Consider the following 27,073-nt stretch of genomic DNA (forward strand, 5'->3'; position numbering starts at 1 on the left):
ATGCACAATGTATTTAAGGTACTTAGGTAATTGGATAAAGATTAATGCTGTAATGCTTAAAATCGCTTCGTAAATAAGCCATTATTTCTCGTAAAAAGTAAAGCATAAAAAATGGTTATTGTGGGTTATCCCTAAGAGATAGACATATACCATCCTTGACTTTTTTGTAGACTTTTTTAAGGTGTACAATACTGTAGTACATTATTTTGATCTATCTCTTAGGGTTCAGCCAGTGTTTGCAATGTAAGCGCAAAAAAATGTGTTTATTTACGACATCACATTAGAAACATCTAAAATTATCAGTGTTTCTCTACTATGTTATGCATGTATTATACATATAATCCTTTCTCTTTAATTGCTCTATCTATTAAAAAAAACGCATCAAAATCCGTTGCATAGTTCTAAAGATCTAAGCATACATAGGGACAGACAGACAGCGGAAGCGGCTTTGTTTTATACTATGTATAGATTACAATATGTATTGATTCTGGAAACTTAAATTGTAAAACAACCAAACAACAATTTAAATGGTAGAATGTTTCAACACCATTGTTAATATTTATTTGTTTATTTTTTATTTATTTTTTTATTTTTTTTACATTTGACACCTGGATACAGATTCGAGGGGTATATTTAAGGTACTCTCTGGGATTCGAATCGAGATTCGTATTCAAGAAAATTGGGATTTGATCCATCACTACTAATTACTAAATGCAGATACTGACTGTCTAGTTTCATTGAACTTAACCATTATTTTGCAATGACTGTCAAACAGCAAGCTAAAAGATCAAGCATTGAAAAAAAAAAATTAATAGATTTGGCAAATCAAAACACCAAAAACTAAAACTATTGCCATACTAGGGCGTATATCACTAAAACCTATACAATTTAATAAATGATACAGTTGGTTTTCAAAGTTGGAGGGTCATTGGTAACTTTTATTTTGCCAGTACAAAATTCCCATTGAAATTGGTACATCCCTAATTTTTATGAAGCTCAGGAACCAGAGAACCAAAATGGCATCGAAGACTAGAAATATTCAATTCGAGTCAAAGGACAAAGTTTTTGTAGTATTACGATAATTTTAATTTTTCAACAGCATCACTGTATTTAAATGAATAAAAGCCACACCACTAGTCTTATCAAAATTTCTACTCAAAATGTAGAACTTTTTCTTAAGACGTGCTGTGTCATGGGAAAGATGTTTTATTTTCTATAACATTATTTGGTGTATTTCTCATTTGAAATGTTGTAGCTATCATTGAATTGTTTCTTTGATTATCACCATTTCCCGTGTTAAGAATCTGAGTTAAAGAATCAGCTTGAGTAGAAACAGAAAGACTTGACAACCCTGCTAATGTTTTGTAAGGGACTTAAAATGTTTAGTTTATTAACCAGGAAAATTTGTTTTTAAACGTGTTCAATTACATTATGTTTATTTATAAGTCAAGTGTAAAGTTATTGAAACTTAATAGGCAGGAAAATTTATTACTTGGGAACTTTTGGAAATGGTTTCAATGGAGGTACAAATTAATTGTAAAATAGTATTAAGACAGGAATGCAAGATTAAAGGACATGGAAAAATAAACACATAACCCCACACATTGAATAAAAACACTCAAATATTCAACCATGTGTTGGCCTTCGTAAGGAGTAATGAAACATAATTAAATTATTTTATTTGTGTTGTTGATGTGCTTCTGTCTTGTCTCCACTTCTCTAATATCTGTTAATCTCTATAGTAAAACTTTCTTTTTTTATAATTTTTTTTATTGTTTTTATTTGTGTTCTGGAGAATACACTTCAAAAATAATCTCAAATTTATTTGAAAATAATTTGTATGTTAATGAATTTGAAATTTTTGATTACATAGGACATACGTACTACTTTAAATTACCCCACATCCTCACTACTGCAAATATTTTTCCTGATGTTTCTTCTGTATCGACAATATCAAAATCTTTCTAAACCTCAGTGGTAACAATCTTTGCTATGCTTTTCATTGACTTAAACAAGTAATATAAGGTATTCAACATTTTTTTCAGGCAACCAAATACAAAAATCCCATTGAGATTCCTGTGATATTCATGGATGGCTCTGTGAAGAAACTGACGGCAGATTCAGCCACGACAGCCGCTGAGTTGACAGAACAGCTGTGCCAGAACATCCAGCTCAAAGATCAGTTTGGATTCTCCTTGTTCATCGCATTGTTCGACAAGGTTGCTAACATACTTCATTGTTCTTTAGTTCCGTTGGTGTTAGTATTACGATATGTACGACTGTATTCAGCCATGAAATATTATTCATAGAGATATATAGCAAAAGAATCAAGATTGAATTAATTTTTATATAAGTAATTTTTGGTCTAAGACAATTATTGTAGGCTTTCCCAAATCTTCTAAATGTAGTGTGCTTACATATTGTGGCTTTGCAAGACACTGCCTTTCCTAATTTTACATAGTATTCTTATGATATGATGTTTTCCATAAATGCAATATATCAGTTGATTATGTAGGTTCAAGGTCATGATGTCCTGGTGTTCTATTTGTACTTTATTAACGTGAATATTTTTGTAATTGTTTCTGATATTTAATTTTAACCTTTTCAATATATTTTAACAGATTTTCACAAGGTTGAGTAGGTTAATATTTACATAAGTGTGATTTGCAATATTTTATTTTGTTTGAATGTTATTTTTATAGCTATATTTTTATTTAGTATTTCATAGAGAGTTTGTAACATCTCTAGAACATTGGGTATTGTTTTGGGAAAAGAAAGGACAAGAGACAGATTCGTGACACAGCAGTGCCAATTTTCCAGACAGTTGATTAGTCACAGACACGTGCTGGCGCTTTCTATATATCGTCGCTTAAGAAACAATGCTGCCTAAGTGAATTTATTTTTAAATTACCTAGTTTTTTGTTTCTCTTTGGAAATGTAAGCATTTATCATATTCTCATGAAATGAATTTGCCGAAAATCCAACAGAGTGCACTGTTATGGTTTTTTTTCTAACATCGGTTATAATTCAGTTCCAGCATGGCGCAAAAAGTTACTATGCTTTTCTGAAAAATTTGCTTTTTGTCACATATGCGGTGCTGTTTCTTAAGCGACGATATATTTCTAACTATAGGGAAAAATAGCTGGTGTTAGCTCCCACGAAAGATAGTAAAATTATCAGGGTATTGTGCCATCCAATCATACGTGAACTTTGAAATTGTATGGTTTTTTTTTTTTTACAGAAATGCTTAGCTGTGAAGGTAAAGTATTTTATATGGTATTGTGTCCTAGTAAGTTATAGCTGTATTGTGTTTGGTGGACAAAGCCATGTAACTATCTTCCCCCTGCATGGTTGGACGTAGTTGTGTGTGCGTTGCTTTTTTAGTATCAGTTCGACTGTGGACAGATTAACTTTTCTTCATTCAGTGGCTCAAAGCCATAATTTAAATTTATTGAAGAGAGAATTTAACATCTCCTGGTCCATTTATAAACCTTGGTTTCTGATTTTTTTAATTAGAATTTTTTGACCGTAGATGTCGGCGTGAGCCCACAACACTGTCACAATGTATTGTTGGCAGTTTGTTTTTCTTGGTAGTACCATGGATGCGAAGCGTGCCCGGGATTTGACTAAGTGACTTTTCTGTAAGAACTTTTCAGCTTTAATTGGATCCCTTAACCTTCAAATTATTTTGCATTTTGAGCGAGGAAACGATTGTGCTGTTTCGTGGGGAACTCTGTGGAATTTATGTAATGGCGTTTATTGTGTGTGTATTCAAAAACAGAATATATATTCAAGAAATTTGCATAAATGTTTTCTTTATAACGACAAATCAAACTAAATTCGCATCTGGAAAGTTCACCTTAAAAATTTATGAACTTTTCTGAACAGTTTCTCTAAAGTTGCAGATAATTTTTTTTTTAATGTTTTGTTTTGTGTGGATCAGTTTGTCTTTTAGCCCGGTATGAACTCAGACTTAATACTATGAGGAGAATTCGTGTAATTGTTTGCAAGCTGTCATAACCGTAACATTTAAACTTTTTACAAGCATTTCAGAAAAGCTATTTGGTGTTTTTGTTTGATCCATATACAAGTACATTCCTATTAAGTGCTCTTATGATTGCTTTTAAATATGTTTGGATGTTACTACTAAGGTTGCGAGAAGAAATAAATTAATTTTGTGTCTGTTCCACTGATTTGTTTTTTCTGTACTTCTGCATTTAGGACTGTGATATGGTTTAAGAAATTACAAAACTAACAAAGAACAGCAGGAGAGCGAAGAAGGAAACCTGATAAAACACCAAGAACTGATTGTGACTTTATTAAGCTCAGATCAGCTGCCATTTGTCAGCTTTTTTTATTGATAGCTTTCTCAATTTATTAATAACTTAATTTTTAGATGCAGGACTTGTTATGCAGTTTACCTTATACTTATCCTTATCTTTAGTTTTGTCTTGTTGTGCATTCAGATTGATTTAAATGTGTCACCACCTGGCGGTCTTGTGACTGAGAACTGGTTTGAAAATATGATGCAGAAGTAATTTACAATCATTTAATTATGAGCTTGGTCCAGGAGGGCGCCGGGTTAGCTCAGACGTCTAACCTCAGGGTTGGTGTGTGTCTCCGGCCCCATTGTGGCTCACTAAGATCGGTGGCTGCACCCGTTGGTGAAGACCCTACGAACTAACAACATCCTTGAACGCTCCCTTCTCCGCATAGGTAGATGATTCCTAAGTAGGGTGGGCTGCGAACTACTGAATAAAACAAACATTTTGGCGGGCGTGGTTTTATTTACACGACCTGATGGGCAGGTACCAAGCCTGAGTCAGTATACTACAGATTACACTAGAAACAATGTTAACTCATGTTACATTTCACGTTACTCGTCTACGCCTTCCGGCAGCTGTCCTGCTATAGAAAGATTGCGATCCTAATCAGTCGACCCTGTACTCTTTTTAAAACTACATGGTGCGGTGAAGAAGAAGTTACGGCGGGAGGGTCACACCCTGCACCACAAACTGGTCCAGGTATTTGTGGGGAATTAAGTACCAAAGGTTTCGATTGATTAATAAGATTTACCGGTACGCAGATCTCAGTGATGTAATCATTGCAGCTTCCACCCTGACAGTCACGTCCGCCTTGTACTCCGAGCTCCTGAAGACTCCCACAAGAGCCAAGCGGCCTGAGAGTGGAGGGACAGCGCCCTCACGCGCCACATCTATAAAGCACTAATAAATGTTTTACATAAAACTTAGTGTCTAAATATCTTACAATTTACTTAGTTAAATTCCCCATCTGAGAAGCAACTGACAGAAAGTCTAAATATGTGCGTATTATCTATATTGTAATTTTTTACCTGGAAAACACCAGTCAAACCATAGACTGTTCGTCTCTTGTGGGCTACTCCGTTACCTGGAGCCAGACTCTTTATATATTGTTAAATACACTCAGTGAGAACTACGTATTAAATCTGGCCTGGGGTCGCAAAAGATATTAAGGCCTCACTCAAACCAGGTACTCTTAAGGGGGGTCACACACATACTTAACGATGTACTTTCTTTTGTGAATGTTATGACTTTACATAAATTCTTATGGGAATTAAATACACGGGTACTCAAACAGGTGCCTAACACATGGCTTGGAGCACTTACTTAGTTGCAGACACAATCACTAACTTGACTCGTGCGGACGTATTGCAAGGGTGCATTCCGCCAGCGGGGACTGGTACTGGTGGGTTGGAGACCAGGCTTTACTATCATAGGAGTTATGGCGTCAAATGTTTAACTCATGTGTAGTAAAATAAAATTTTTTTTAACTACCTTAAGATAATTTTGATGCACGTTTCTCTTGTTTTTTTTTTTTTAATTTATTACTTATTACTTACTTAAACAATTATGAAACTGGACACAATCTTTGCAAAGTAACTACCTATTATCCTAAGATTCAGCTGCACCTGCCCTGAGAAATTTAATTTTAATTTTATTATTTTCTATCTAGAACAATTTATTTGTATGTAAGGCTGTATAAGCATTGAATTTTGTATTCTGTTAAAAATTGTGTAGTCAGTTGTGTGCTACTTGTTATCTGCTGTGTGTAATAAATAATAAATCAGGCGAACATTATAATCAAAATTTGTGCTTGACTTATCACATTGTGGTTAGATATGTTCTTGACTTATTCTATTATGGTGACTTACTATAGAGCACTCTTAGATTGCAGTGTGGAAGTAAATGGGCGCATTCTCTCTCTCTCTAACACACGCCGATTGCCGTTAGCACTGTCCTTGTTTCTTCGTGCGTTGTTGCCAAATATCAAACAAAATTTAAAATTTTAATTTTTGGACCAAGCTTTTTTTCATATTGTATAGAATCAAAATACGCATCAGGCAATGCTTATTTTGAATACTTAACAATATTTTAAGTGTCCGAAAAAATTAAAAAACATAACTTATTCGCTGCGAACTGTTTTGAAGTATTCCGATATGTTTCACATCAAAAAAAGAAAACCTACATGTGTATTTCATTCAGATTTTTTTTTATTAGTAAATTAATGCCTTAGGACGCCACCGAACAAATGTTAAGACAAAAACTGTACAGGTTTCACTTAAATAATTTTTTTAATATATTGAAATGCATTTTCTCACAAACTGACACATCATAAAAGTTGACCCGCGGAAAACTTTTTTTCTGTTAAAGATAGATGGTGGACGAAAGCGAGAAAAATGTTCACAATGAATTGAATTAGTTTTTAAAGGCAGCCCCATCTCAATTGCTTCTACAGTTTCCGTGGAAATAGCTGTTAAAGATGTGTCTTATCAGTACAAGCGCGCGCGCTGCCGTCGTAAGAGGAAACAGGGTCATGTGTTTAGATAAGTGGGGTTCTGTCCTACAAGCAATTTCAAATACATGGCTTCCTTAGTCAACAAAAAATATTATAATCGATTCTTGAACATAATATGTAAAATGTATGAAATAAATACGAAGGAATTCAATAGCGATCATGGTACAAAATTTTGAATTATTTTTCTATCCTTCTCAACACCAAGCATCTTATCAAACATTGTTTTAGACAAAGTTTTGGAAAATAATTATGATATTATTACAAACAATTTAAACAGATTTGATAAGGTGTTTACTAAGGCAGTTACGTTTTTTCGTCCGGTGAAAATGTTTTTCGAACCCATGCAGTTATGGCTGGTCGTATCAAAAATGTATTTAGAAAACATTTTTCGGCATTAGGTAATCCGAGTTATAATACGTTAAAACGGATTCGATATTATTCATATTATGGGAGTTGTTGCGATTTTTCTGTTTTTCAAAAAATCTTCCCCATTTCGAACCAATTGTTCAGATTTTTCCCATAACTTACTCAACCAAGAATTTCCATTACCGTATTTTATTTATAATTTTGGACATGACTTGTCCAAAAATACGACATTTATCGGGCCCATGAAAATGTGATATATATATATATATATATATATATATATATGGGATTTTTAGAACAGAAAAGAAAACTATAAGAAGTTTTCGTCTACAATAGGTAGTTTTTATTTGAAATTTACATAAAAGTGGCATTCTTACAAATTTATATGTGTAATAGTATAAAATATTATAAATTACGATATGATTTCTTAAAATGCTTCTTGTTCGATACAAATTACAAAGACACGCATCTCCTGAAATTCGTAATGTGTTAGAGATTTGGCAACAGCGCGCGCCATAAGCCGTGTACTGCAATCTAAGAGTGGGACGGGCTAGATGTTCATTTTGTGGGTTCCCATAGTTGGGTAACAAATACAAAATTTTTTCTGTAGTCTCCCTTTCTAAATATTTTTTCATCATTTTTTGCAATTAGAAAAAAGATAATTTTTTTAAATGGTACTAATGTGCATTTCTCGCTGCAATGGTGTAGGTTTCGTCGCTGGGCAATGGCCAGGAGCACGTGATGGATGCGATATCGCAGTGCGAGCAGTACGCCAAAGAGCAGGGCGCTCCCGAGAGGGCCGCCCCGTGGAAGATGTACTTCCGCAAGGAGGTGTTCAGCCCCTGGCACGACCCCGCGGAGGACGCCGTGGCCACCAATCTCATCTACCACCAGGTGGTCCGAGGTGTCAAGTGTGGGGAGTACCGCTGCGACAAGGTGAGCACCCCAACCCATAGGTCAGCAGAAGTTAGAGTACGACATAACAAGTTTTCATTTATTTTCAACCTTCGTAATAATAACTGTACGACGAAGTTAGTAATTTATGAAAACTAGAGTTATGTTGATTCCAATTATAAAATCAGCCAATTCCATCATTTCCAGTGGTATCAAAGAATTCAGAAGCCAATGGGTTTTTTTTTTTTATTTGAACCTGGTCTATTCATCACCTCTAACAAAATCTTAAAATTTGTAATATTTTGTTACATTAATGGGAGTTTCAAAATCGGTTCATTAGTACTGTTCATTAGTATTTTTGTTTGGTTAATCAATATTTTTAACTGATTAGGTTTTTAATTAATCAGAGTTTGTGCACATTTATAAAATTTTTTGGCCAATATAATAGGAGAATTATTTTTAATGAGATAGAAGTTTTGTTCAATAATTATTTAGTTTAGCTAGGTTTTTTTTTAACCACTAAGATAAGGAATCTATCCAATTAATTGAAAATATTTGTAAATAATGACTTTTTTCATTGACATTAAGATTAATTTATAACAAATTTTTAGTAATGAACTGTAAAAGAAACACTATGACATACCTATAGTAAGTTAGGTCAAAGTGCGAAATGGGGGAAGGGGGAAAGATCCTCCGAGAACTGTTCCTGGCTGGACACGCATGGACAGACTCTACAGTGCAACATACGTACATTGACTCACATTTGTACTCAATACTCTGCAACATCGAACTTGCATACGTTATCTCACTACAGACAGATATACATATCTCAATGACTGAATCTTAATGAATAATGAGTTGTTTCTGATTTAGATTAGCACTAGAGCAAGAATTAAGTGATAACATATAATTATGAATTTTTGACTGGCTCTATTGGACCAAGGTAATGTCATTTGTTTAACCATTTATATTTATCAAGTTTTTAACTCAAAGTTCAATAGTTATAATCATAATTCACACCAACACTAATACAAGAACATTCATATAACCTTAAAAAAAATAACACTCAAAAATTACACTAGCACTATGAAATAAAATTACTGATAAATACCCAATTGGCTCAGAAAGCACATGCACATTACAATAATATCTACAAAAGTTCATGGGTGTCGTGCTATCGTCTTAATCAAATGTTGAATGAAGACTTGGTGTTCAGGAAATTTTATTCAACAGTATATATGGTCCCAAAATATCTATATATCAATAATTATTATGTGTACCTGGCTATCTCTCACTCTATCTTTCAAGATAACTACACTCGGGACTGTTGAGTTTAGTAGACTATAACGAATTAAAATATTTGATTCTAAATTTGGACTAATTATCAGGGTTGTAGTGGTGGCGGAGCGACGCTCCGCCACTGCTCTTGAGGCAGGAGCGGAAGCTCCGCCACTGTTTTGGTGGGGGGAAAATAATTATATATATAATTATATATATGCGATAAACATTCTAAACAAATGATTGTTGATGTGCACGCGTGTCCTTTTTTTATCTCTTGTCCCGTAATTTACTGTGCTCTTTACTGAATATCTCTATAGATTTGTTGATTGCTGTGTTATGATTCGTAACTTACGAATATGTAAAGCTGGCATTGTGCATGTGCGGTTGCACTAAAACATCGAGTTAAAACTTCCTATTATTTTACTGCATTATATACCGAGGCTTCGCTTGCAACGTGCAGCTGGTCGTGGTATTAAAAGAGAAAACAAAACTGCAATCATAAGATACCACGATCTTTTATTTTGTGCGTGACTTTTTTTCCCCTCCATTTTTGAGGATATTTTTAAGGAGGAGGCAGGAGGTTGGCAGGCACACCATGCGCGTGCGCACTGCACAGTGAAATGAGTTGACGTAGCTCTGTGTTATTCAGTTACAAGGCAGCTGCAAAACTAAACACCGCATCTGTGCGACACAGACACTGGCTACATTCCTGGTTAGTTTTGTTTTCTATTCCGTTAATTTGCGCGTATTTGTAGACTGTCGTTAAGTGCTGTGCGTTATAGTTTTTTATGGCCATGTTACTAGCAAATAATTTATTGTTTTTAGTCAGTGAACTACCTACACAGCATGAGGAAGACAGTTGTTTTGAAAATTGAACATTATTAGCAATTTATCTACAGTAATAATGGAACAAAAACCGAAACAAAAAACGTTGACTTCTTTCTTTTCTCGCGTCGCCCCTGTTACTAGTTGTGTTGGTGCTTCAAATATCTCTACTGCTGGTGTTGATACGTGTATCTCAGGCACCTCGGTTCAGTATAATCAACTCAATGACTCGCCTAGAGACGATAATGAACTCGTAAAGAAAGATGAAGATAGTTCTTGTGCGGCTGCAACTGCAAGTAGTGTTGAAATTGTGGAACTGCTACACTGGCCAGATTTTTGGAATGAAGAAATGTGGTCAAGGAAAAAAGAAGCTTTCCCATGGATTGATTGCAGGCAAGGTAAGCTAGGCTGCAAAGTATGTTCCGAGGTAACTCAATTAGGCGCATTCAAAAAAGAGCGAATTTCTATTGCTAATGAATGGCGTTCATATTCAGTTAATTATTACGGATCTAACAGATCAGATCAGCTTAAATCACTACGTAAAAAAATAATCGAACACAAGCAATTTAATGCTCACCGTATAGCACAGACAATTGTTGAAACATCTCACAAACAATCAATTGAAAATGTTTGTGAATCTATGAGTAAAGCTCAGCATGATTCAACAAAAGCAACATTTAGATCAGTTTATTACATTGCGCAAAATGACCGACCTTACAGTGACCATTTCGGTTTAATTGAACTTCAGAAGCTAAATGGGGTAAATGTTGGTGTTGGTTTACAGTCTCGATATAGTTCTGTTGAAATTATAGAGCATATTTCAAAAGAAATGAAGGAACGGATTATTAGATAAATTAAGGGTGTGTCTGGGAAAATATCAATTATATTTGATGAGTCGACCAGCCTAAGTTCAAAATCTGTTTTAATAGTTTATTTGAGATGTGAAATAAGCAAAGAACAACCACCCTCTTGTTTATTTTTAGATCTAGTAGAACTTTCTAATCAAAAGTCTGAGACAATTTTTCAAAGTTTATTATGCTGTCTTGATAAACACGGGTTTAATAGTGAATACCTCAAACAACATTTGGTAGGATTTACAAGTGACGGTGCTAGTGTTATGCTTGGGAAACACTCTGGAGTAGCTCAGAAATTTCTATCCCAGTATCCAAATATTATAATTTGGCATTGTATGAATCACCGACTTGAGTTAGCATTAGCCGATTCTGTTGATGAAGTAGCAGGTGTGAATCATTTTCACATATTTATGGACACATTATATACTTTGTACAGTAGGTCCCCGATGAATCAACGCCAATAAGCTGAGTGCGCTGCAGAGCTCGGCCAAGTAATTAATAAAATCGGCCGTATTTTGTCAACCAGGTGGGTGGCCAGTTAGTTTCGAACAGTTTCAGTGGTATGGTTTGGATACTGCTCTTTATTCAGCCATTTTTCAAAAGCCAAAGTAGATATGAGTAAATCTTCCACGGAAAGAAGCATGTACAATGGCTTATTGAAGCGATTTTCATCCAAGCAGTTTTTACTTGATTTGGCCATAATGTATGATATTTTAGCAGAACTAGCCATTCTTTCTGAGAATCTACAAAATAGAAATGATTCTATTGTCTATGCAGACAAACTAATTAAGCGATGCATTCGCTTCATTGAATCTCTCAAAGAGAAGCCTGGCACTCAAATTTTAGAGGCCAAAATTGCAATCAAGAAAGGACAGTTTTTTTCCATACCATTAACCGATAACACGAAAATGACATCCATTAACCAGCAACAACTATTGTCTAGTGTAGCAAATAACCTGAAAAAGAGGCTGTTTACAACCATGTCTAACCATGAGTCAACGTCAGCTTCATCCGAGACTGTTACAAAGAACGTTCAATATGAAATTCTGTTGAATCAAATAAAAGTTCTTGACTGTGATCAATGGCCAGCCGATTTGCCTGTAGGGTATGGCGAAGAGGATATACAGAATCTTTGTACACGATTCCAACTTAATTCAGCCCAGATAAAAAATGCTTACCGGGATTATCTTGACAATAGTCGCTGTATTCCCAGAGAAAAAAATGTGTTAATGAACTGCACAAAACTGATTGTGTGTAGTTCAGCTGAGTGCGAAAGGGGGTTCAGTTTGATGAACATCATTGTATCTCCTACCAGAAACAGACTTTTAATACCACATGTATCATCACTAATGTTCATCAAACTGCATGGACCCTCCCTCAAAGACTGGAACCCTGAGCCTTACATTTCAACGTGGCTGAGATCGCACCGTTCAGCAGATGATACTAGAACCCGCGTAGCAAAAGGGCAACACCAAGATACTGAAAAAAATGTTTTTGCTGATTTATTGTAAACAGTGTTGAATACTTAACTTGAATTGCAGACATTTTGTACAATGCCATGTAGCAAGGTTACAGTTTTGTAATATAATGTATGACAATGTCTCTTAATGTATCAATTGTGTCCTTTTTGTGTCTAAGTATTGTAAAAACATGTAAGGATATTATTTGTATTTTCCAAAAAGTGAAATTAATAGTCATGAAACTCGCCGATATTTGTTAAATTAATACCTCCATATAAGTTTATGTTAACAAAATCTTTTTGTTATTTCTGCCAGTAAAATTGCTAATATAGCTTCAATTAGCACCTGGAAATTCAAAATTTCCCGGGGGAGGGCCCCCGGACCCCCACTTTTATTAGCAGGATGGGTGAACCAAAGAGTCTTAAATACAAAGAGCTCCGGCACTGTAAAATTTGGAACTACACCACTGCTAATTATAACAAACAGTCTCATCAAATAGAATGTTAAAGCAAATTTAAATATTTGGGTCAAGTAGGTAGTTTGAAAATATTATTAATTCACAGATTGAGTTTTCCTGAAAATGAATAATAAGTGAATTCACTAAAATTAACTTCATAACTCACTCATAGTACATGATGTTAGCAAGCTTTTTCTGACAATTCTTCTTAATATATTTTAATTTTATAAATATTTTAATTAAGGTGATTTTAATGTGCCCAGTGTTGACTGGTCCTATCTACATTATTCATAGAAGATTCCTAACTAAAGCTCAGGCTTTGATTAACTTCATAGCTGGTTTGGGTTTATCCCAAGTTATTCTTACTCTGGCCTCCAATCACCTCTCGGAACTATGTTTCTCTAATCTTCAAGAGTGTGAATCAAAGATCTGCTGATTCTGCACTTAACATGACGTACTTTCCAAGAATGATAATTTGATAACATGTTCTTGTCATACAGAAACTATTGAAATGGTGATTTTTTAAGCTTATACAACTCGATTAAAGAACATGACTGGTCAGATATCTATAACTTTAGTGAGGTAAATAGTATGGTATATTACCTTACAACAACAATGTGTGACTATATAAACCATTACATTCCAGTTACTACAAAGAAGACATCTAGTAGTTATCCACATTGATAGTACATATTCTAATTTACTTATAAAAACATTAAAATGCAAAAAAAAAACATAAACTATACAAGCGAAACTTAAACTCATTCTACTATGCAAAGTTTTCTTACTTTCATAAACAGGCTAAGTAAGCATGTAATGTTGTGTGACAAAAAATTCTGGTATCAAAATATTATTAATAATAATATTAAACACAATCCAAAAAAAATGGCATTACTTCAAAATTATGAGAGAATGTTATCAAAATTAAATATCCCCCAAGGTTAATGATGTAGTCACCAATGATCCTTCCAGTTTAGCTAATTATTTTGCTAGTGTTTATGTCCCCTCTTCTAATAACCCAAATTCTTTGCCTTATTCTAATACAAATTACTCAATTCATCTTTTCACTGTTAATGAGAGTCTAGTACTACTATGAGGTATAAAAAATTTAAAGTCTTGTTTGTCTACAGGTTCTGATAGTATTCCAATTTTTATTGTAAAGGGTTGTTCAGGCGCATACGCAAAGCTCATTTTCGTTGATTTCGTCAAGGTGGCATATTCTTGAAGCTGTCGGAAAAATTCATTGCTTCTTTTTAAATTTTAAAATCATCATTAACTAGTCTCAATAGTGGTGCTACCCCAACCAGTGGAAAACAACTAAGATTATTCCTATCCATAATAAAGGTAGCAAATTAAATATTATAAACTATAGGCCTATACCTCTCTTAAATTCATTTGCTAAATTCTTTGATAAAATTATTTTCAAACATCTTGATTTTAATGTTAAAAATAGGCTCTCTAACAATTGACATGGTTTTTAAACGTGGTAAAACCACTACAACCAATTTATTATCATTTCTTAATCCTATCTATTCAGAAGTTTTATCTTGGGGACAGGTGGATCATGTAATTTTGACCTATCAAAAGCATTTGATACTGTAAACCATAACCATAACATTTTAATTCAAAAACTACATATCCTAGGCATATATAATAAATATTTGAATTGGTTTTCAAGTTATTTAAAAGACAGAAATTTTTATGTTTCGATAAATAATATCAACACTACTTTACTTGTTGCTACTTCTGGTGTCCCCCAGATGATATATCCCATAGATATATAACCAAAGAGCTGAACTTTTCATTTGGTTGTTCTCTTCACAGACAATCTCAAAATTTTTAGAATTATTACTTCTATTAATGACGCTTCTTCTGTAGAATGAAATTGAACTCTAGCTCTCATTAAATTTATTACATATTATGCATCTAATATAGACTCAGTTTTCAGTCTTTATTTTTCTTTAGTTATATCCAAACTTGAATGTGGTTCTGTTATTTACAACATTCTTAGAAAAACTGACAGTGACAAACATAAAAAAGTTCAAACCAAATTAATAAAAATTATCATTCGAAATCCAAATTCCAATAATACGTTAGATTGTACACTCTCTTGTGGCTCTTTGTCCTCAAGAAGATATATTTTAGATGCATTATTTGTTCTAAACTGCTATGAAAATAAACTTAATTGTAACTATCGTCTAGAAAACACAGGAATTAAAATTCCATCCTTCAATAGACACTATAAACCTTTATGTTCCTTAAACAACAAAAAAATGATTTAGTATATAATAATGTTAAAAAATTTAATAAATTCAACTCCTTAATTTTGTGGTTAAATAATTTAAATGCGAAGAAAATTATTACCTACCTGAATTCATTATCTTAGTTTATTTCTTTATTTTTATAATCTTCTCATTGTTAAGTATATAACGTAATATTGTTTTGTTTCTCGTGTTGTCTTTTTTTGTAAGTTTTTTGTGTTTATGTTGTGTACCTCTGTGTTTTTTTGTTTTTTTCCTCCGTCATGTACTGTTTGTCATGCCTATAATCCAATGCTTTTAAGCTGTCAATAGGCATTTTATAATTAAAATAAATTCTAAATAATATAAATATATTAATAGTATTACACATCCTCAGGCCATCATACTACCATTCAGATGTTATTTGAAATCAATAGTGATTCAGGATTAAAATCGTACTTTAACTACTGTTATTTCACTATTTAACATTAATTATGTCAGCAGTATTGTGAAACTTTCTGTACTCCATTTTCTTTTTAAAACAAAACTTTATTTCTAGAACATTTTCAGTTGACTATATCCACCTTAGTTACTCATAACTGCATTAAATCCAAATCAAACATGATTTTACCATGTTTTTATTAACTCGCTTTCTTGTATGTCTGTCCGGGTGGAATTTTGTAATTGACTTTAAACTAACTTCCAGATGAGCTAGATACTTTAAATTTGGACTATAGCTCAGAAGTGGATGACAATGCATGAAAATGTGAAGAAAGAAGAAGAAAAATGAAAAAGAGGAGATAAAGATGAAGAAAACAAAAAAGCAGAAAAAAAATAAGGAGAAGAACTACGTTCACTTACTATTTAAATTTTTACCCGATACAATGAAGCTCTGACTCGCTTTTGTATTGATTTGTTTTTTTTTTTATTTGTTTGGCCGTTATTTTGCCGTGATCAGATCTACAATACTGACATTCCGTCTGTTCGTATCGACTTTGGTAAAGATGGAATTCATGTGATCAAGCCAAAATCAATACATTTTTCAGCACTTCGAAACTATGGAACAATCAAGCGAACACAACTTCCACTAATATTTTGCTGGGCTTGCACAGTTCATAAAATGCAAGGATTTACAGAGGACCATGCTGTTGATACCTTGGACCTGCACTATTTGCTAAAGGACAGACATATGTCGCGTTAAACTGTGTCAGATCATTGGATGAATTTAGAATAGTGGAGCTCGATTGCTCAAAACTCACAGGCAAGACACCATGCAATAAAAATGCAATAAAGGAAATGGAACGTATGCGACAATTAAGACCTCTAGCATCATGAATAGAATCATATATATTTAAAATTTTGACAAACGGATTTGACACTGATTGTTTTTAATATTTGAATATAAGTTTTATAAAAAAAATATTTTCGCTTGCTTTGTTATTTTATTTCTAAAATAATAATTGAATAGTTGATGTATTATTGGTAAGTAGATATGACATTTTTCTATTTCAGATATAACCAGAAGATAAAAATGACTGAAATAAATCTGAAATTTATCGCATGACTCTGTAATGACATCATCAAAGTATTTAAAATCAATTCCAAAATTTCATTCATACAACCCTAAAAAGCAGAAAATAATAATAAATTAAAATAAATTTTAATGTACCATGTTTTTATAATGGACTAAAAAGTATAAAATAATTTCTCTAATCCTTATGAAGGATAAAACCATATGCAGATTTCTAACTTTTTCTAAATTATCCTGAAAATTCATACTTGGCAACTTTTGATAGCTATTAAAATACTTGTAATATTGGAAACAAAAAACACTGGCCACATGCAATACATAACTTAAAGAGTGTAGAGAGTAGCCATCAATAAAAGTACTTAATTATCGGTTCACATTATTTGCGGTGCAATAAAATTGTTAGTTGAGCTATTAATGCATCAAATATCTGCTGCATGCGCCCCATGTTTTTAGTTTCCAATCATACAAGTATTTTAATATCTATCAAATGTTGCCAAGTATGAATTTTCAGGATCATTTAGAAAAAGTTAGAAATCTGTATATAGTTTTAACCTTCATAAGGATTAGAGAAATAATTTTATACTTTTTGTTTATTATAACAAATGGTACATTAAAAAAAAATTATTTTATTATTATTTCATGTCCCTAGACATAAATTTGCAAAGAGGAATCACAGAGTAATATAATTTAGTTACAACAGCTGAACTAAAGATTTATAAATCATTATTATTGTTCCTAAACAGCAGAAATAAATCCAATGTTTATACTGTATGCCTGTGGCGTACAAGACTGACCAGTCGACCAGTATCAAAATGAACTATGACTATGGCACCATGTTAAATAGTGGCTTTTGTAGCAGGTGGTTAAGTGTTGTGGCCTGAGCTTGTATATGGCAAGTATAGGTTTTATTCTTTTATTGAAATTAATAGTTATTAATTTGTGTTACAGGAATCTGACATAGCTATGATGGCCGCACAACAGTTTTACGTTGAGTACGGATCAAGATTTGACACAACTTTGATCTCAAATGTCTTGCCCAACTACATTCCTGACCAGTTCCTGAAAAGTGGTGGAGAATACGCAGTCAGTCGGTGGGAAAAGAGTGTAGTCGAGGCATACAAAAAGGTAAGACACATTTATATGTGTTAATGATAGTGTTGCTACAGTTGCAAAATTATAAAAATAGGTTTTGTGCTGCCAAGAATAGTTGCTTTTATGAATTTTTGACGTGATAACGTCTTATAAATCGATGAACGCCGGCTGCACGCACGAAAAAGCAAGACTCATTGTCACGTTCTGCCTGTGCCGAGCGTGCAAGAACCGGCCAACCACCATGCAAGAAAATCTTCTATAATATCAAACAGTTGCGGGCTTTTTAAAAGCAGCAATTTAAAAAATTTGATTTATTTGTCCAATTTCATCATTTGAAATTAACAATTTATTGACATTGATTTGATTTCAGTTTATTTCTATAACTAATTGTTCGTGATTATATTTAAACAAATTATTTAAATTAAATTTGCAAAAACTGTAAATAATATTTGAAAATGAAAAAGTATGCAATTTTTCATCAATGTAAAACAAAAGAAACTTATGACGTTATCACGAAAAATTATCGTCCGTAAACCGACTTTACAGACAACCCCCTTTTTTGTGCATTTCATTTGTCAATGAGAGACTCTCCTAGGGAGGGTACCTATTGACATTCAACAATTATGTATTTTTGAGGCTTACCCCATCCCAGTTAAAGGTTTTGAATCAATTTGAATGCAGTATAAAATCAACCGTGATATAATTATAAAGTATTTAAAATTTTATTTAAGTAATAAGATATCAGTATAGTAAAAATTTTATATTTTATGTATTTATTTATTTACAAGTTGTAACATGTCTACCGACAGCAGTGAGCTAAGGTGGTTGACACCATACTAAACAACACTAAGACAATAGTGGAATAAAAAAAATCTGACAAAACAGGAAATACATAGACAAAGCAATAAAATGTAAATGGACAAAACAAGACATACAACAAAGAAAATAATTAAGTCATTATTAAATACAGTGTGATACAATACAATACAATACAATACAATATAACACATCTAATACACAAATAATTTACAACCACGAAGGATAAGTACTGTACAGTAAACATATGTTGAAATTTAGTAATAATATATATTATATAGTTAATATTGAATGATTATTATAATCATGTAAAGAACCATTATTGACTGCTTTTTTCTATTAACCAAAAAGTACTATTAAGTATGTTAAAATTATTTAATAGTCTAATAGTACACAGTAAAGGATGATAGCATTTATTAAATGTAGGAACTTTGATACCAGAATTTTTAATTAAGTAATTGCTATATAATTTGTGTTTAAAGCACTCGCTTACAAACTTTGCATTAAAAATATTCCTTTTTATTGCTAAAGAGCATAATATAATGTTAACATCAATTTTGTAATTAGTTAATTTTTTATTTATAGTAAGAATTAATTTTGTTTATATTTTGTCAATTTTGACACAAATTTATTTACATTGTATCAGATAATGTAAATATATTCTAATTTGGATCTCACTAAACATATGAAGACATATTATTGAAGCTATATTAGATGCAAACTAAGAAATAAATAAGAAATAAGTACAATTATTCTATTAGCATTGGTTTTAATGGATTCAATATGATAATTGAAAAGTAATTTGGAATCAAGTGTGAGACCTAAATCTTTTACCAATTTCACTTATTACGCCAATTAGCAGTCACATTTAAGTCATTTTGGAGTAAAATACAGTCCTGAGAAGAAGTTATTTTTCTGTAGGTTTTTAAGTCATCAGCAAACAGTAGTCCATGAGAGTTTTTAATACCTTTACAACCTCATCAGTAAAAATATTAAATACCATATTAACCTGAATATAATGCTGTGATTTTTTACCATAACTGTGGAAACTAAAAGTGGGGGTTATATTATAATTGCAAACTTTTAACTTGCCATTGTGATCAGCTTAGTTGAAAAACTTCAGGCTCTGCTCCTTAAATGTGTAACTTATGCCACTTAAGTCCTCAGATTCCTGGACCTCTGCACAGGTGAGACACATGAGAGATGCAGGATGAAGGAGAGGGTGCAAAGGGAGTTTGTCTCTGAGTTCTCTCTGCTTCTCTTCATTGTGGCTGCTGGGGAAGGCACCCCTTCCCCTTCCTTTTAACCCTACCCGGGGAGACTCCAACTACACCATATATCATCACATTCTTTGCTTTCTGAACATCAGCTCCTTTTGAACTAGTCATAAAACACAATTATTTTTCCACGTAAATCACTCTATTGACAAAAGCGGTACCAGAAAGGATTTAGTAAATCTTATCGTTTAAATAATTTTGATCAATCCATAAAGTTTTTTTCCATAAACTCTTAATTTAAAGTTTGGGGTCACATTATATTCAGTCGCATTATATTCAGTCTCATTATTTTTGGGTTAATACCTTGTGGAACACCAGAAATTGCTAGGGTACTTGTCAGTTGGAATCAATATTGTTGTTTGATACATAAAAAGTTTTTCATTAAACTAACTATAGGGCCCTTTTAAGTATTTATCTGTTAATTTTATATTTTATATTTTTTTGAGCAGTTTATAATGATCATTTGTATTTAAACCTTTTGCAAAATAAAAATAAGAAGTGTCAACCTGACCATTGATTCTAGGATCAATAAAGGATAGAAGGCTTATTATTGATTTTCCATTTCTGAGACCAAGTTGATTATCTGTAAGATGGTTTCTTTTTTTAAATTGAAGCTAAGATTCCTAAAAAATTATTTTATCAAACATTTTGGCAAAACCATTTAGAAGTGATACAGGCCTATAGTTAGATCAAGCTTGCTACCTTTTTTGTGTATCAGTATCATTTTTCAGTTTTCCATTTTTTAGGATGAACACCATTTTGTATACTTAAATTAAAAACATACTTCAAGTAAGCAGTGGCGTAGCCAGGATTTATGTATGGGGGGTGTTCAGAAGCATGCACTCCCCCCCCCCCCCCCCCCCCCCCCCACGTATTAAAGCGAGGAGTCCGGGGGTCCTCCCCCGGGAAAATTTGGATTTTAATGTGTAAAATGGTGCTATTTTAGCAGTTTTCGGTACTTAAATTTAAATATTGTAATGGTAAAAATTTTATTAATATTAATATGAAATTTGTTTGAGTGATGAATAAGAAATTAATTAAAGATTTGGTGCTAGGGGGGGAGGGGGTTTGAACCCCTAAAAACCCCCCCTGGCTACGCCCCTGCAAGTAAGGTACAAGAAGGTTTGCACAACCTTTTATAATGCAGTTCGGAATAGTTTCTGGACTCGTAGACATAGATGATTTTAGGGATTTGATACCCCACAATTCTTGACTCTCACTGATGTTAAACAAAGAAATAGAACAATTTGATATGTCAGGTGTTGACAAACTGGAAAGTGTGTTGGAAGGCATGTATAAACACTAGAAAAGTAGTTGTCAAAGTAGTTGGATATACGTAACAGATCTTTAGCGACCATATTGTTAATCTTAACCATCGCTCATAACCATTTCTCATGATTTTAACATAATGCCAGAATTTTTTAGGGTTATTTTTAATGTTGTTAATGTTCTGGAGCCAAAAATGTCTGTCACTAGTAATGGGAGACTTGGCTTCTTCACGTTTTTGAGAGAACGAGGCATAATAAATTTAAATTACATTTATATAATTTATGATAGTTTTTTTTATTAGATTTCAAAGTAGTACCTAATGAGATGTTTAAAATCTCAATAAGGATATTTGGTTGAGGTTTTGATATGGGTACATAATAATTTATATAGTAATTGATTAGATCAGTCAAGTAATCAACCATTATATATTTACATTTTTTAGTCTACAGAAAGCCGACCAGTCATAGTCCTTGATAGCATTGTAAAGACCATGATTAGTCACCCTTTTTATAGTTTCTATATGTAGAATAAGATATATTTATTGCTTATAGTATCAAGTATAATAGTGATAAGTATAGATGGATGAATGGATGAAATACGTCTTCTTTAACTATGGGATCATTGGGGTTTTGCACAGAACAATACTGCAAGATAGTAAAGCAGAGGTCAAATAGATTTTTGTAGGTTTTATAAAGTTATATTGAGAAAAACATATACTAAAATTAAATTAATTAGGGCCTTGAGCTTTGGTTTTTATAGTTGTTTTGAGAAATATTTAAAGTACGTATGCATGTTCACCCAGTCAATGCCTGGAATATTAAAATCACCCGTTTTAAGAATATCATCTTGATAATTTTCAAATTTATTGGTTAAGTCCTCAAAGTAGGAATCATAAATTGAAGGTGGGTTTTGAGGGGTGATGTAAATGTTTCCAAGAGTTAAGAATTTGTCCTGTGCAAATTTTATTTTGATCCAGGCTGCTTCCACTATTTTAGTGGTAATAGTGTTTTAAATTTTTATTTGTTGACTGCAATGAGTACTCCTCCACCTCTGTCCAGAAGTTTCAATTATGAATTTCTGTCTGTTCTAAATATATGATAATTTCTCTTAAATAATGTGAGTTAATACTGTTCTGATTAAACCATGTTTCTGTAAGGTAAATAATATAGAAATATGAATGTGACAAGATATCAAAACTTTTGATTTATTAGTCATTAAACCTCTAACATTTTGATTTAAAAAAATGTCACACACTCAGTCTAGCAAGACAAACGACAGGGTCCGGGCGATTCTCTAGACGCTGGTGTGGAACTAGACAATAAAAGAACCTTGTTTACTTCAGAAGTCATAGCAGATGTCTGCGACGTTTGACTTCTGTCTTGATTGTATTCAGAAAAATAAATTGAAGATGGTATGAATTATATCCAAGCTCAATCCTGTTATTTTGTGTGTATGTTTGTGTGTTTGTAATGAATGGACAACACAATAACACATAGCTCACACACACTAAAAATTTTTATATATTTATTTCAGTGTTACTATGTGAAAGAAAAAACTTCAGACATAAAGGCCAAAGAGGATGTCGTGACGTATGCAAAAATCAAGTGGCCTCTGCTATTCTCCAGATTTTTTGATGCACAGAGACTGTCTGGTATGTTGGCAAAACTTTTTTTTTCCCCCAATGTTTGTACATCCTGTGGAATAAATGAATTTACATAACTGTGATAATAATTATGCTGTTGTTAAAAAAATAGTATATGCATACTAAAAAAATTTTCTCAAAAATTTCTAAATATTGTTATATGTTATCATATTTTTATGAACTGTGGCATGTTGTGAATACTTTCTATTATTAAAATAATCCTGTGAAAAATTAATTTTTACCTCTTCTAATCCTTTTTGTGATAAGTAATTATAGTTTTATTTTAATGCTCTATCAAGAACATAGGTCTATTACGGCTTCACTGGCAGAATTCAAAGTATGAAGACAATGTACTCTGTATTATCAACATTGTGAGACCTCTGCAACTAGTTAGTTGACCTTAATCGTTAACTATAATTTATCTTGACTAGCATATTATATTCTAGTGAAAATTTAACTATACTGTGCGCTTTAACCTAAAAAAAATTTAAAGGTAAGTATGTAAATAAAAAAAAATTCCAAAGTTTATAAATTTGAGGGGGAAAGGGGGAATAATTATATCCATGCGTACAAACTGTCTGCGGACTGTTTGGCCTAAATTTAATTGGTTGTAATAGACACAATAAATGTTTGTCAAGGTGGGTGATTGGGGGAGAAGCAGACCTCTTTGAAGAAGCTGTATACAGTATTATAGTTCGTTAAAAAAACTCTTTTCTGTACACAGGCACACAGCTCCCCACGAGCCACATAATTGTCGCAGTCAACTGGACAGGCGTGTATTTTGTTAACGATGAAGAAGAAGTCATCCTTGAGCTGTCTTTCCCAGAAATATTGTCTGTCGTTTGTCACAAGTAAGACTATGTTCATTAATTCCAAGTTATTTACTTGTCATTATTTTTCTGACAACTGGCACTGACTGCAAACTAGGGATGGGCCAATCAAATCCTCAAATACCATTAAATCCTCAGTATTCAAAGAATGAGAAATATTATAAGTAATACTGGTAGCCTATAAAGTTTACTAGGTACATTTTTTTCTTCTTACCTGTCCTGTTATCATTCCCCAAGATATTGTACTTTAAACATGTAATTAGATAATTACAATACTTATTGGTTCTAGAAACATACTACATGAATAAAACTTTTAAAAGGTTACATGTTTCAACACCATGGTTAATATTTCTAATTTCTTGTACATTATTTTATTTTGGACCCTTGTAACCTAGATTCAGATTTGAGGGATATATTCAAAGTTCTCTTTGGGGTTCAAATTCGAGATTTGGATTTGAGGAAATTAGGATTCAACCCATCACTACTGAAAATTATTTGTAAATTAATCTGCAAAAAAAATTGCAGTTTCACTACTGGGAAATCAATAGTTGCTTGCTTCAGTGAAAATCATCAGCCTATGTCTTGATTTTAACACCCCAACTGAATTACCATTCGTTTAGTGTGAGTGTCAGTTTGAAGTTTGTTTCTTTCTAACACAAATACATATCAGCAAAAAAAAAAACCACATGTCTTAACAGTTCCAAACGGCATCTGGCTTATATTAACTGGGTTTTGGCACAGTAATATCATTTTTTAAAGACTTTTCTTGTTTCTGTAAATTTTTAACGTATCATAAATTACTTTTAATCAAATTCATGACTTTTGCTTTTAGGTCAAACTTGGGATTTGCTCACTCATTCACTCTGTCAACAGTTCAAGGACACGAATTTGTTCTTCAGTGTTCCACAGCTGATGAGTTCCAAGATCTCGTTAACTATCTACTGAACGGCTTGAAGAAGCGGTCACAGTATGTTGTCGCTATGAAGGATTACCAACCTCCAGGTGAGTACTACATTAAGCATGCTTTCAGTAGCACTTATTCCTCCATCCATTGTTAAATGGAAAAATGTACATCATAGTTATGTAAATGCGAATTTTCCACAGAAGTTCAAAAATTCAATTTTTCTTTACCCCTTTCGTTATTTATAAGTGCTCATTAGTTTTCAATACTGTGAAAATGCTGATCCGGCCACAGGCTGGAAGCAGTTGATGATGATGCCTGTACTATTTTTAAGTTACATGGGAATCTCGATTTGTTAAGTGAAATACATACTTAATATCTTTAATTTGTCTTGACTTAAAAATAATGCTAGTTTTGTTTAATTTTTCAGATTTATTCATTAAATAAACCTAACAAATTATATTAGTTAAGCTAACTAAAAGTAGTTGGATGCTCATGATTTACATTTAGCATTCTACTAATTTATCCACCTCAAATATGTAACATACTTATTTTTTATTTGGTAATAGTAAAAATTATGTAGATTAAAAGTTTCTTGTGCATATCCTTAATTTCAGTTATAATTTTGACATTTTCACCTTATAGTTAAATTTAACCATAGCTGCTAATTTCAGAGAAAATAAATTTGAAAAATTTAAATGCAGGACAACTGTTGCATCTTAATGCATAGTTACATAACTGAACAACCTTATTATAACTGCTGGTTCCATTGAATTTGACTTAACTTTAAATGAGAAGACTGTAAATTGTACATAATGTTTTAGTGTAGTTACAAATTATTCACAAATTTTATTTATACTTCATGTTTTGGTTAGGATTCTATCACAAGCAACATAGTTCTTTAAATTTGTTGCAGTTTTTCAAAAAAATTTGAATTTGTTAATAGGAAAGATTAAAGTCTTAATTTACTTCAGCATTAAATTAAAAATTTTCAAAGGAAATGAAATGCTTGAGATTGAAACTAGAGTCTTCAAGAATAATGCAGTGAATACTGAATAACTATTGATACTCAAGCAACGTGCGTAGTAGGAGTGTATTTTTAGTGAGGTGGGATCATGAGTGCAACGCTAGCTGGTGTTTCTAGCGCAGTATTGCCTCTAAGTGCATGGCTGTGGACTGGCCTGCAGTCTTCTCATCATGCATAAGGCAAAATTAAGATTTGATGGTTGTGGTAACCATGACATCTTATGGGAAGGGGGGAGGGGGAAATGAAGATAAAGGTGTAATGTCCCTTCAATGCTTTCAATAATCTGTACTGGGAAATTCATCCCAGAAAATTATTCTGAAAAAGTGCACTTTAAACATTTTCATGCTTCTAAAATTACAGTTTTAGAACTAATTATGAGAACTAGTTATGGAAACGTAACTAATCGTCTGACCTCAGCATATTGTTAAATGTTTTTCATAACATACACCACTTTGATATCTCTAGCAGTTTTTAAATAGAGTGGTTTTCTCTGGAGCTCTGCACTACATATGTGTGCCCAGGTAGGTTGGGCCCTTGATACTGTAGTAATTTTGCAGTAACTTAATTGGTATTCAAACATACATTTTTTAACTCATTTTACCCACAGGAATAACACAAGCTACAAAGTAAACAATTACCTAAATCACTTTTTTTTTTTGTGTTAGGAAGCCATGGTGCTTAAATGGTCGGATCACTCATCTTTCACAAGGACAGTATGGGTTCGTTTCCCAGTGAGTTCAAAACTGTGTTTTTCGTAAGTGGATGTTTCCTAGAGCTGAAGGGTTTTCTTGGGGTACTTCCGTTTCCCACACCCGTTCATTTTGTTGCTGCTCCATTCACACATCGCTTCACCCCTCATCTTCTCTTATGATCTCGGTATCGATGAGACGTAAAATAATTCCAATATGCTCCTTCCTGTGTTTGCAGGAGAAGGTGTAAATCTGCTGACCCTGCAGAGAGGGGACCTGGTGGTTCTGGATCCCGGCACGACCGGCGAGACCCTGATGGCCTCTAGCTGGAGCGTCGGGACTGTCGAGAGGAACAGCCAGAGGGGTCATTTCCCGTTGGAGACAGTCTACATCCTGCCCTCTCTCTCCAGACCACACGACAAGATACTGGTTTGTTGCTTGCTGCCTTTCTAGCCACCACTCCAGCAATTAGGACTCATGTTCGTAACCACGTTAAATACAGATGCTGTAGTAAACTATGCTCCACCAGTTGGAATACAGCACAGCAGCACTCTGCAGGTGTTTGTGTCCGTGGTTGTAGTAACATCTTTACATGTAGCAGTACAATTTTAACTCATAGGCTTCTGCTGCATTAGTGTTCTTTATAAAGTAATACTGCTTTGCAGCAGGTAATGTTAGTCATCAGAGTACAACGAAATATTACACTGCTCAGGAGTGGGGCACTTGATGTAGGAAAGGGGGAAGGAGGAATATTGAGTGTAAGACTCCTCTCTCAGGCAAGCTTT

General features: G+C 33.1%; 1 protein-coding gene across 4 annotated transcripts in view; it reads left to right on the plus strand.

The window, feature by feature from the left end:
• LOC134542228 (myosin-VIIa-like) overlaps nucleotides 1-27,073 on the plus strand; it is a 143,538-nt gene that overhangs the window by 92,628 nt on the left and 23,837 nt on the right. For 3 of the 4 annotated variants that reach the window (XM_063386318.1, XM_063386336.1, XM_063386343.1), the window contains 8 exons: nucleotides 2,046-2,219; nucleotides 3,242-3,259; nucleotides 7,912-8,139; nucleotides 17,694-17,870; nucleotides 22,733-22,850; nucleotides 23,566-23,692; nucleotides 24,504-24,673; nucleotides 26,527-26,717. In XM_063386318.1, coding sequence (XP_063242388.1) covers nucleotides 2,046-2,219; nucleotides 3,242-3,259; nucleotides 7,912-8,139; nucleotides 17,694-17,870; nucleotides 22,733-22,850; nucleotides 23,566-23,692; nucleotides 24,504-24,673; nucleotides 26,527-26,717 — 1,203 coding nt within the window. The remainder of the gene's footprint in view (nucleotides 1-2,045; nucleotides 2,220-3,241; nucleotides 3,260-7,911; nucleotides 8,140-17,693; nucleotides 17,871-22,732; nucleotides 22,851-23,565; nucleotides 23,693-24,503; nucleotides 24,674-26,526; nucleotides 26,718-27,073) is intronic. The other variant, XM_063386327.1, reaches the window with a different exon arrangement.

Source organism: Bacillus rossius, chromosome 1 (assembly GCF_032445375.1).
Source record: "Bacillus rossius redtenbacheri isolate Brsri chromosome 1, Brsri_v3, whole genome shotgun sequence".
Taxonomy (NCBI): Eukaryota; Metazoa; Arthropoda; class Insecta; order Phasmatodea; family Bacillidae; genus Bacillus; species Bacillus rossius.